The 12,281-nt window shown below is 40.1% G+C and overlaps 2 protein-coding genes across 2 annotated transcripts; both read left to right on the top strand.

Moving 5' to 3' along the window:
- Nucleotides 1-6,000: 6,000 nt before the first annotated feature.
- On the top strand, nucleotides 6,001-6,531 carry LOC140938269 (carbohydrate sulfotransferase 14-like). The gene has a single exon (XM_073387774.1). The coding sequence runs from the start codon at nucleotides 6,001-6,003 to the stop codon at nucleotides 6,529-6,531; it is 531 nt and encodes a 176-aa protein (XP_073243875.1).
- A 1,215-nt stretch (nucleotides 6,532-7,746) lies between these two features.
- LOC140938686 (uncharacterized) lies at nucleotides 7,747-12,084 on the top strand. Its single transcript, XM_073388187.1, has 3 exons — nucleotides 7,747-8,373; nucleotides 8,714-9,118; nucleotides 11,574-12,084. Exons 1-3 carry the CDS (start codon nucleotides 8,064-8,066, stop codon nucleotides 12,026-12,028), a joined length of 1,170 nt encoding a protein of 389 aa, XP_073244288.1. The 5' UTR covers nucleotides 7,747-8,063; the 3' UTR covers nucleotides 12,029-12,084.
- Nucleotides 12,085-12,281: the final 197 nt, after the last annotated feature.

The raw sequence follows: 12,281 nt of genomic DNA, 5'->3' as shown, positions 1-12,281 counted from the left end.
CTTGACAAAATGCTTACAAAGGTGGTAAATCGAGTAACACTGATTCCAGCAACAATGTTGCAGGAAATGTTGGATGAATTTCACTGCTGCCCGCACAACGGCACTTTTATCGAACTTTTACTCTCTTCTAAGTCTCCAGGGGACAGCTCTGTTTGAGGCCTCCCCTCACAGTCCCAGTTGTGGACCAGGAGCCTGCTCATGTCAGTGTGGACTCTTTTTCTTTAGTATATACTAAAACAGTGGATAGTGTTTTTCGCGCGCTCTGATTGGCTACTCAATCAGTGAATATCCTGCACTATTCACTGATTCACCTCCAGTTCGTCCGAGCGACCGACGCCAAACTCGCTTGAGTTGCAAGCAAAATGCCTTCCCGGTTTGCTGCCGTAAACAAACAAAGAAATTTCACAACTAATCAAGCAAGCTGTTTCCGAAATACACGAAGAAGGTGACGAAGTTCGGATTGGAAGTTTTAACAGGTAAAGCTTTGTCTTTTTGACACGAATTTATCGATAAAACCGGTGAAAAAGTTTTTTGTTTACAAATGCAAATTAAGCTTAAGTCTTGCTTACTTTATTTAGTTGAGTTATTCATAAATAAGCTTAAAACTAAATTTAAAAATCTTTTTTTATAGAATGATTTTAAATACAAAAAGAATTCACAACTCCTTTTGAAGAAATTTCCCCTCAAGAGCTAAACAAATGCCCTCAAAAGTTTTAGTTGTCGGCAAGAAAAAGCGACGGCCGCGCCGCCCGGTCATTACGCGCCAAAATTGTAATCATTAGCAACACTATTTGAGTTAAAAATCGTCATTTTTGTGCTCAATTATCTCACTGTTTTAGTATATACTAAAACAATTATTCACCTCAGTGTCGGTGGCTAGTCCTGGATATTTACCTCACTGCTTCGCAGTTCGGTAAATATCCAGGACTAGCCACCTCCACTTCGGTGAATAATTGTTATTTATCCTGAGGATGAGCCTCGACTGAAATGATTAATTCGCTTGCAGATTTCAGAGTACAATACAGAATCTATCCGCTTAGAGTAGGTTGCCATGGAATGCTTCAAATGATATTCTCTGGCACGCGAGTTATAATCATACTGCGCATAAGCGTATTTTTAGGTGATGTACGCATCTGGAAAACGGATGAGAATAATCCGCATCTGACGAATCGAGACGGAAAGAAGAAGTTCTTCGTTCTTTTCAATCCTTGCATGGCTTTCGTACGCTGTCGTAGTTTGAATTTACCTTCAGTCATTATGCTCCTGTTGGCTACGACGTATTTTGTGACTTTATTGCTGACATTTGATCGCCACCCCGCAGGTGAACTTAACTTTTAGTTCGTTTTTTGATATAATTAGCCGTTTAACCAAATTTGTAAAAAGAGTTTCAAAAGATACCGCAAACTCTTTGGAGAGAGAAAGAGAATGTAGGAGAAAGATAATTTTAAAAAAATAAATAAATAGTCAAGTGTTTTTCGTCAGATCGGATTGACATTAAGATGCCTTATACCATTTGTACTTTTTGTTGAAGATAGTTTGTGTGATAAACACTCTGTAAAGTGATACGTACCCTCTAAACCTGTACGCTTAACTTGGTAAGAATATTCCTCGATCAGTCTTTATTAGCAAGAAATGACCGTACGTACCTTCAGGACAATTAATGATTAGAATATTACCTTTATCAGCACGAAACAGTGATGAAAACATCAAGACTCTTCGGCATTTTAAACGCAAAACCACAAATGGAAATCGTTCCTGCATAACTTTAATATCTTGCAACAAGGTCCAATATGGTTAAAAGCTAAAGGTTTCTATCACTCGGCCGCGATGTCATTCATTAAAAGAATTCATTTTTGTATTAAAGTGGCCTTCTATGAGAGTTGTTCTTCTCACGAATAACGAATTCAGTTATCTTTCCTGACGTTATTTTTTAAATATGGTCTTGCGCGATGTGGAAGTTAATACAAAGATAAAATTAAGAATATGTCCTGCTTTTTTCATTTTAAAAAAGTGTTTTATACCTCTGTTATGTGATCCTATTGAGGCAATTATCAGTTCCATATTTGGCCATTTATGTGTCACATAAATGTGGTGTTCAAAAAAGTGATTACAGTATTTAAAACTAGACCCTTATTATTGAACGTAATTTCAGTGTTTTAACTTAGTAGCCTTGGTGTTTTGCCTGAGTCAGTATGCAGTACCCAAGATGACAAACTGGCCGATCCCACGTCGTTTTTTGGTGGTTCTTTTTAAAAAAGTTAAACTTGGAAAATAATTCGAACTTTGACACTTTTTTAAGAAAAAAGCTAAACACAGTTCCCTGCTCTTGAGGATGCCATGAAAATGATTTCAGCCAAAGAGCACAGGGTAACCAATCGCATGAAAGGCGCCTGGACGGAAAAACCCCTTATATGAGATCAGAAGTATTGCTGTTCCATTGATATCTGGTTTCCACCCGGGATAATAAGGAGTGTGGAGTGGCTATGTTTTATCTCATATGCAACGCACACTCGTGGACAGTTGTTCAATTGATAAAAGCCCTCATTGAATTTATTAAAACAGAGATATTACACAACTGATAAATTGTATTTTTCTCGATTTTCTTTTGCCGCACCGTACGTTCCTGGAACTGAAAACACTGTCCCGACCATAGTGAAGACAAACAAAACTTTCGTAGGCAATGGTGAAAAACAATACAAGGTAGGTTAAAAGTTATTTGCAACCCAGGCCTCTAACCTCTCCCTCCTAGAACAGGTCATGGAAGAGATCTTCTGTTGCTCTAACTTTTAAAGGGGATATTGCTGTTTTAGGTGAATTCTGTGTAAGTCATTTCTTAGCGCCCTCAACCCATGCACAAAATACCCCAGTAGAGTTATGAAGAAGATATCATGACAAATTTCGTAGGGGAGCACTAAGCGTGATATATTTTTTGGTGAGCATTGAAACTTGAAAAGATTGGCCCAGCTTTTTCAAGTTTCAATCTATTTCGGTCACGTTGTCATCCGTTGCAACAGACAATAAGGAAACAGTTTCAGTGCCTATTGAATAACAAAAATGGACCATTATTTTTTAAATACAATTGATACGAAAAAAGTTTTAGCGTTTTACAAAAGATATCAAACAGCATGACTTAGTCCCCTTAAATCTGTGGAGGAATCTTATAGCGTTACAATATGCCATGTTACAGTAACGTACTGGCTTTTGAATAGAAGCGAGGCTGAATAGGTTTCTTTGGAACTGCCCACCTACCCCTCCCCTAAGCCATCATTTTTCCCAAAGTGAGAAGTAAGTGTTATTGTTAGCTTAGGGGAGGGGTAGGTGGACAGAAACCTAGATCCGACTTTTGTTCTTGGGCCATCGTTACTAAATCAAAAATAAAACACAAAAAGCGATGTTAAGTAATGTTAAACATTCTGAACCGCGACTTTCGCATTTATACATAAACTTGAAGTTTCGCATGCTAGTCAACGTACCTTTTCAAGAGGGTCTCAATGGGGTGGTGGCATTTACGGTTATCGGCTAAAATTTTGGCTCTTTTACGGCTATCGGCTAGTTTTTTTTCAGTTACGGTTAACAAAAAAGTTAAAAATTAACTTCTTTTGTTTCAAAAAGTTAAATATTAATTAACCTGTATTTTTTGTATCTTTAAAGCAAAATAAAGGTCTTAGGATCACCTCGGGATATGAAATAAGCTATTCTTTTGAAAAATTTTAACATTTGATAGATCATACTTTTTATAAAGTATTCCACTTCTAATATTATTTTACACATAAAAATGTCAATAGCCAATTTAAAAATAATCTTTGTGAAAAAGAAAAGCACACACACGAACGCCAAACTCAATGCCGGGGCGCGACATTCATTACAACAGAAATGGCCTTTTTTCACACTAAAGACGGATTATTCGTGTGAGACGGGTTATCCGTTTGATGATTCGCGTCAGATAGGTAATACGTCTTAATTTGAAAATGGAATAGTTTTGATTTTGCATGAACAATCCGCCTGACTTTATCCTTCAACTTCGACGGACAGTTTGAAGACGGGATTATCCGTTCCAGACTGCCCGTGTACAGCCGCCCCTTCCGCTCAGAAAAAAAATCGGGGAGAGGGTGTCTGTCGGGAAGGGGGCGACTGTACACAGGATAGTCTCAGACGGCTAATCCGTTTCTAGCTCTAGTGTGAAAACGGCCAATAACAAAATTCCCGTGTCCAGTGTTTTTAATGGTAGCGAAGGACTGTACGGAACCACTGTCAGTCGTTTTGCCTTGTCCTTAGGCCTTATTATTTCGCGCGGCTAATGCGTTTCGGGTGACGTGGTCCGAGCGAGTTCGCCACCGAAATGCCTTGACCGAAATTGCGTGGGAAGACGCCTTACAGGGACTAGGCATGGCAATGTCTACCGAAGCGTCAGAGAAAACAGGGAAATGTTGTTTATCGGCAACTTTTTTTGAGATCTCTTCGTGTTGTTTCACTAGTGTTTCGAGGGCACGACCTCCTGAAAATCGCAAATATTAATCCCCAGCAAGAAGCCACACTTTCGCTATGGAAAAAAAATTAGTTCCCCGAGATCGGCGGAAATGGAAATGGGTCTTGGTCTTCACCTAAAAGGCGCTTTACCTAACTTGCGTACGGAGCCACACTAGCCGCGAGATAAAAAACGCAACCATAAGTGAGTTTAGTACCTTCCTTAAAAGTAGCAAATCTAGGGAACAATTTCTTTTACGGTTAACTTTTTTTTACCCTATTTACGGCTAACGGTTAAAATTTTTCAATTGTTACGGCTATCGACTAAATTTTTGGCAGTTTTACGCCTATCGGTTAACCCCATTGAGACCCTCTTTCAAAACTGATCGTTACTTATTATTACGAAACTACACAATACTGAGAAGGGATCTGGAAAAGATGATGTTCACGGGCTTTTTTTTAAAGAGGGTTTTCTTGATATCCACAGATAACATAACACACATTGTTAACATGACATAACATTGTTAAAATATGAATAACACGATTTGCACATGAAGAGCAGGAAGGTTTGTAACAAAACAAGGCTAACACTAGCCTCGCTTCTATTCGAGGTCTTCAAAGGCCAGTGCACTGAGCACCCCGGGGAGGGGGGGACTCCCATATGAAAGGGGGAGATGCTCGTCGTCTCGCTTAGGGGTGTAAATTTCAGATTTTGGTCTCGCTTAGGGTGTTCTGGGCAAAACACCATTATATTTAGCCGTAAAGGTCTCTTTTAGGGTTGCACTCGAGAAATATTAAAAAATTATTCGTTTTATTTACTCGATTCATGTAATCAAAGTTTAAAATGATCGCTTTCATGCTCAAAAAAAGGTTAAGCCACGCCCAGATTGGTCTCCTTTAGGGGTTTAATTCAAAATTTCCGACGAGCATCCCTGTCCCTTTCATGTGGGAGTCCCCCACCCGAGACTGAGCACACTACTATAAAATGGCCGAGATCTTTTGCACGGCTTTATTTTTCCTTTGGATATTACAAAAAAAATGCATTTTCTCGCGAACTCTTCAAGTAACCAGTGTAGGTTTCCCTTGTAGTTTTTTGTAGTAATTAATTGACCCAATATAAGGGTCTGTAATTAGCAAAACCGTGTATGTAAGTTCATCATTTCCCAGATGATGTGTTTCTAGCTCAGTTCACTCCCTTACTAAGAAGTACAAATGCTCTCGTTCGTCAATCAACTATAGCAGATCTTTGATATCCATCAGAGGATTGAGCGAAGACAAAGTCAACGACAAAGCCGTCTCCAAAACTACTGCGCAAAGCACCCTGCAGCTATCAAAGGAAAGAAGATTGGGCCAAAAGACCTGAGTAATTTAATTGTTAATGACAAATACAAAGTCATCTACTGCTATATTCCCGAGGCTGCCTGTACTCAATGGAAGCGTATTTTTCTTGCACTTGAAAACCAAACTAAAGTGACTAACGAACACTATCAAAAAAATTTCCATTTGCTTAGAAGATATTCCTTCGAGGATATCAGAATGAGGCTGCAATCTTACTATAAGTTTCTCTTTGTTCGGGAGCCCTTCGAGAGGCTTTTGTCAGCGCATGAAAACAAGTTTGTAAAACGGCAATGGCCACAGTTTAGGATTTTGAAGTTCGAGAGGGACATTAATAAAAAATTCAGTCAAGTTGATCCTAGCGCTGGCTGGAATGTGACATTCAAGAGATTTGTTTACTTTTTGAACGATTTTGGATTTAATCAAGATGACCACTGGGCACCGTACGCACGACTTTGTCTCCCATGTGACATAGAATATGATTTTATCGGCCATTTTAAAGACATGCCGGAAGAAGCTGCTTACATCCTGAAAAAAACTGGAATGGATAAAGAGGTTACCTTTCCTGAGTTTGTTACCCACAATACAACAGGTAAACTGCTCCAAAAATATGCACCAGTCCCCAGAGAGAAGATTGCAGAACTGGCCAAGGCCTTTGAAGAAGACTTTGAAATGTTTCATTTTGATTTCCCAGGGCCTCTTTTAAGCCTCTTAAGAGATTATTTGGATTGAGAGAGTTTGTTTAGATGCCCTCGGGATCAACAAGAGACACTTAGAGGACGTCGAATCCATTTTAAAGGTCAAAAAACTTTAAAAAATATCACTGTTTAATAAAAGAGATATGTCTCAAATGTAGGGAATTGATCCGAAAGCAAGGAGAGACTCGATTGCAAAACAAATTCTACACACCAATATGACATAAAATGAATGAAGAAAATTATTTAATATTTATATAAGAATCTGCATGCTGATATCACGGTTAAAAAGCCAGTTTAACGCCTTATTTATGTTAATTATATTAGACATTCCTGGGATAAACAAAAAACGTATAAAAACGTAGTCATGTAGAGGTTACAGCAACTTGAGTTATTCTTAACTTACTTATGGACTGAGCCCTTATAAAGTTGTGTTTTAGAGGAAACGATTCAAAGGCGAATAATCTTAAACAGTTTATGAGCTCAATCAAAGTTGCTTGGCACGTTGGTTGTAATTTTGGGCCAGAAAAAAGGTCTTTGAGTGACTTACAAACAGTTTTTCTTGTAGAAAGCATTCCTTAGTGTCAGGGTCAGCGGCACTAAACACATTAGCATGTTCCTTACTGGTTCCCCCGGTCCCCACTCGCGCAGTATAAACCACTGCACTAGAAACATACGAGAAGGAAACTGGCTTGAGTTCACTTTCGCAAAGACTTCTGGAACTGTTAGTAGGGGCAGGAAAAACATATTGGCCAATAGCTGACCGGCGCAGCCCCAGGGAATATCCCAGGGGTCTTTGCGAAAGGCAACTCGATCAACTTTCCTTGTCCTTGCTGTCGCTACTTTTAAGGGGCAAGGGACAAACGTAACAGCAGTTAATTACCTGCCTGAAAGATCATTTAGCATTAAAATGGGACAGTAGGGTCGGAACGCTAGCCTAGCTAGTCTTAAATGAGATTAGCTCGCGAAGAAAAAAGATGTATTCTGATTCCAAACAGCCCATTCAAATAAAAACGCGGCACCCCCAAATTTCGATCGGGATTGTTGCCACGAATATAAGAAAGTTTTACCTTTCGGAAAGATTATGAATTTTGTTTTTAATCGAATTTAGTCCCCACGATGTAGGAACGGATCAATGCAGTCATAGATATATTCATGGTCTTTACATACTCAATAAGCTGATTAATGTGTTGACCGTTAAGCAAAAGAAAGGTGCGTTTATTTCTTGTCGGATTCGCTGGGCGAGGCGGAGCTCGCGCACTTCGGCGAAGCTAGTGAACCGAGTGCACGCGCACAAAGAAGGTGTTTCATTTGTACTTGGTTATATTTTTAAAAGAACGAAAACAGATGAATTTGTATATTACAGACTATATATACGTGTCTTGAAGTAGAGGAGACAAATAAGAATACAAATTGTAGTATTTATTAGAAAAGAAATCTCCAAATTCGACCGCAGCCCATGCGTTCCTTGCGCAACGTCACAATCAGTGATAACGACCTGATGACGAAATAAGTAATTGTTCATCCAAAGTTTGCAGCCATTTCAGTTAATCAGGCAAACCTTAGAACATGGAAGAAACAAGGAAAGAAGAGGAGATGCGGGGAAATACTCAGAAACATTGGAACGAAGCCTCAAATTTCGACACGAGAGACGAGAGATCAGCTTTCGGTCCACTCCAACCTTCACCAGGCTTTTTCCAGCAGCAAAATCACGCTCTGTGCTCTCAACTGCCTTCAGTTGGTTTGCAGAATTCCAATGCATTGTCTCAGATGTCAGTATTTCCTTCCCGATTTTACTATCCGTGCTATACTCCCTCTCCGTATCCCAGACCAATGTTTGATCCGTGTACGTCATATCCCGCATTATACCAAAGTGAAGGTAATAATTACTCGTTAGTCACCTAGCTACCAGTAATTGCTTCACACAATGACAAAGTCAATTTTCAACATTTTTGTTAGCTTGCATAGAAAGGCGCAGAAAGGGGTAGGGGATAGGGAGGAAGGGGAAAAGGGGAGGGGGATTGGGGCCTGCCACGCAGACTACATTTTTGTTTTAATTCTTCGCGGACAATGCCAATCAAAGCCTTAGAATATTTTAGATGGACTCTTTAGCAAACACTACATGAGATACCTGACACACAATAGTTTCAATGCCAAGAGACACCTGAACTTTTTAAGAAGTTCATACACTACAAAAGTATTTAATTTTTCTTATTTAGAATTTCGTCCTAAAGAAAAACGCCGTCGCTGTAGAACAGTCTTTACACAGGAGCAGCTCTATCTACTTGAACAGGGTTTCTTGCAACAAAAATACCCTGACGGCAAGTTTCGACAAGAGATGGCCGTGAAAACTGGACTCGCCGAGGACAGAGTACAAGTTTGGTTCCAAAACAGGCGTGCGAAGGAAAAGCGGCTTTTGGAGGAGAAACTCTTCCGTGAAAATCAACCAGAGAACATAACTAGGCTGGAAAATAACATGTCCGACTCTGTGGCGAGTGCTGTGGACGAGAGCGGACAAATGCTAAGTAATAGTCACCAATCTCTGCAGGAAGAACACATAAGAAAACTTCATAATTTGGTAACAACAGAAGTGGAAGACAGTGGTTTGGCAAACAGTGTTCTAGGTATGTTCATTGAACTCGTTACAGAGGGTCTCAATGGGGTGGTGGCATTTACGGTTATCGGCTAAAATTTTGGCTCTTTTACGGCTATCGGCTAATTTTTTTCAGTTACGGTTAACAAAAAAGTTAAAAATTAACTTCTTTTGTTTCAAAAAGTTAAATATTAATTAACCTGTACTGTTTGTATCTTTAAAGCGAAATAAAGGTCTTAGGATCATCTCGGGATATGAAATAAGCTATTCTTTTGAAAAATTTTAACATTTGATAGATCATACTTTTTATAAAGTATTCCACTTCTAATATTATTTTACACATAAAAATGTCAATAGCCAATTTAAAAATAATCTTTGTGAAAAAGAAAAGCACACACCCGAACGCCAAACTCAAGGCCGGGGCGCGACATTCATTACAACAGAAATGGCCTTTTTTCACACTAAAGACGGATTATTCGTGTGAGACGGGTTATCCGTTTGATGATTCGCGTCAGATAGGTAATACGTCTTAATTTGAAAATGGAATAGTTTTGATTTTGCATGAACAATCCGCCTGACTTTATCCTTCAACTTCGACGGACAGTTTGAAGACGGGATTATCCGTTCCAGACTGCCCGTGTACAGCCGCCCCTTCCGCTCAGAAAAAAAATCGGGGAGAGGGTGTCTGTCGGGAAGGGGGCGACTGTACACAGGATAGTCTCAGCGGATAATCCGTTTCTAGCTCTAGTGTGAAAACGGCCAATAACAAAATTCCCGTGTCCAGTGTTTTTAATGGTAGCGAAGGACTGTACGGAACCACTGTCAGTCGTTTTGCCTTGTCCGTAGGCCTTATTATTTCGCGCGGCTAATGCGTTTCGGGTGACGTGGTCCGAGCGAGTTCGCCACCGAAATGCCTTGACCGAAATTGCGTGGGAAGACGCCTTACAGGGACTAGGCATGGCAATGTCTACCGAAGCGTCAGAGAAAACAGGGAAATGTTGTTTATCGGCAACTTTTTTTGAGATCTCTTCGTGTTGTTTCACTAGTGTTTCGAGAGCACGACCTCCTGAAAATCGCAAATATTAATCCCCAGCAAGAAGCCACACTTTCGCTATGGAAAAAAAATTAGTTCCCCGAGATCGGCGGAAATGGAAATGGGTCTTGGTCTTCACCTAAAAGGCGCTTTACCTAACTTGCGTACGGAGCCACACTAGCCGCGAGATAAAAAACGCAACCATAAGTGAGTTTAGTACCTTCCTTAAAAGTAGCAAATCTAGGGAACAATTTCTTTTACGGTTAACTTTTTTTTACCCTATTTACGGCTAACGGTTAAAATTTTTCAATTGTTACGGCTATCGACTAAATTTTTGGCAGTTTTACGCCTATCGGTTAACCCCATTGAGACCCTCGTTACAGTAAGATATGTTTCAAGATCTTCTACGGCAGTTCAGTTCGTTTATTCGGTTCTGTAGCTACAACGAGCGACAATACCCGTAGACAGTATCTCTTTTGACCCACATTTTCTCCTGATAGTGTTTTTCCGTTTCATCAGCTCGGTCTCCATTGCTCTCACGCCCCTTACCACAGTGCCAGCCCCTCTTTTAGACTCACTGTACGTCAGAGAGCTGTTAGAATGTATTTTTCTTTTCTGGTTTAATGAGATACAAAAACAATGAAAACTACGATGTCTACAAGGTGAGCGTTCGAAAGAAAATGTCTGCACGGGGAAGAATTGGAACTGTTAGCGCCCCGGCACGCCTAGCCTGTTCCAGGCTCCGAGATAGTCGGGTCCGCAGTGATTGAGAAAACGGGAACACACCCCGCCCACCTTTTCGCGTACCTTTTACTTTCGCGTCTTCCCCACTATGTGAGAACCTGGAACAGACTATGGCATAGCCTACGAACAGCAGACGTATTTCCCGTGGTCGCATCTCTCCCTCCGAAAAATAACGTCTGCGAACCCGAGCGGCAAAACGATTTCCGTGACGCAAAGCCTTTAATGTGCAGCCAGATGTGAGAATGCCTTTCATTTCAATAGTTAACATTGAACGTATATTTTGAAAGGTCATAGCATTAAGTAGAAACCTGGTTTCAAGCCAGCTGGTTTTCTTTAAACTTCCAAAATGTTAGTCATCAGTTATTTTGAAAGAGAGAAAAAGCAGTTTGATTTAGTTTTACCATGTTTTTTGAGAGAAAGTTCCTTCAAACTTTTAAGAATGTGTACGCTTTATAAGAATGTGTACTTTACAAATGTTTGATCTATCTCGAAGTAAACTATGGGGAATACTGAGTGGGTAATATACAAGGCTACCCGCTAAGAAAAATTGATTTTTCGGAGGGAGAAAAACGACGACCAGACATACGTCTGCTGTTCGCACGCTTGCTATTGCACGCCCCATGCAAAATTGTTATTTGGAACGTCTACTTCTGTACAAAAGATTAAATAAACTTGATTATTTGAAACTTTATTTTGTTTGGTTTTAAAGGTGAACTTACAGCACAGAGACTAAGTGAAGGAAACACAGACCTTCCAGATATTAACATCTCTGCGTACCTGACACCAGGTCCCCTACCCGGACCCAACGTTGCGAGAGTAGAATCGGATGGTTCGACGAGCAATCCCGAGGTTGAGCCGAGTGAACAGCGAGTCTTTCTCTCTTTGGAGGCGCCAATCAGCGCTTCACTGGAAAGCCTTCCTCGGCAATTGTTCCTAAACACTGTTTCGACGTTTTGTCAAAACAGCATTGATGAAGAAAAAACTGTTTATCAAGGTAATTCTGCAGGTCTAATGGATGTGTTCTTCTCCGAGGCGATTCACACTGAAGGTGAAGAAACCGTTGTCTCCCAGGACATCGAGCAGGCAGAATCCACAAGCGAAACCGGCATATCCTCCGCTGAGAATAACTCTTCCGAAATTAAATACGTTAATCTTTGTGTGTAGTCTTAGATTTGTAAATACTCGGTGAAACTTTGTTGAAAATAATTGGGGGAAAGGGGGTCGGGATTTGGGGGTACAGGTCAGAAAATTACGAGAGAAATAACACCACCATAGTGAAACTTTGTTTTCTGTAGTTATATTTGCGAAATGAAATCAAGACCCGAAACTTAGAGGGAAAAAATTCTTAGTGACAAGTCTCTACTGTTGTAATAATAAAATTCAGTAAAACATTAAAAAGCGCAGAGAAGAAAGAATC

The sequence above is a fragment of the Porites lutea genome, chromosome 5 (assembly GCF_958299795.1).
Source record: "Porites lutea chromosome 5, jaPorLute2.1, whole genome shotgun sequence".
Classification (NCBI taxonomy): domain Eukaryota; kingdom Metazoa; phylum Cnidaria; class Anthozoa; order Scleractinia; family Poritidae; genus Porites; species Porites lutea.
Note: the sequence above shows the minus strand (reverse complement) of the source record. Positions and strands in the feature narration are given on the sequence as shown.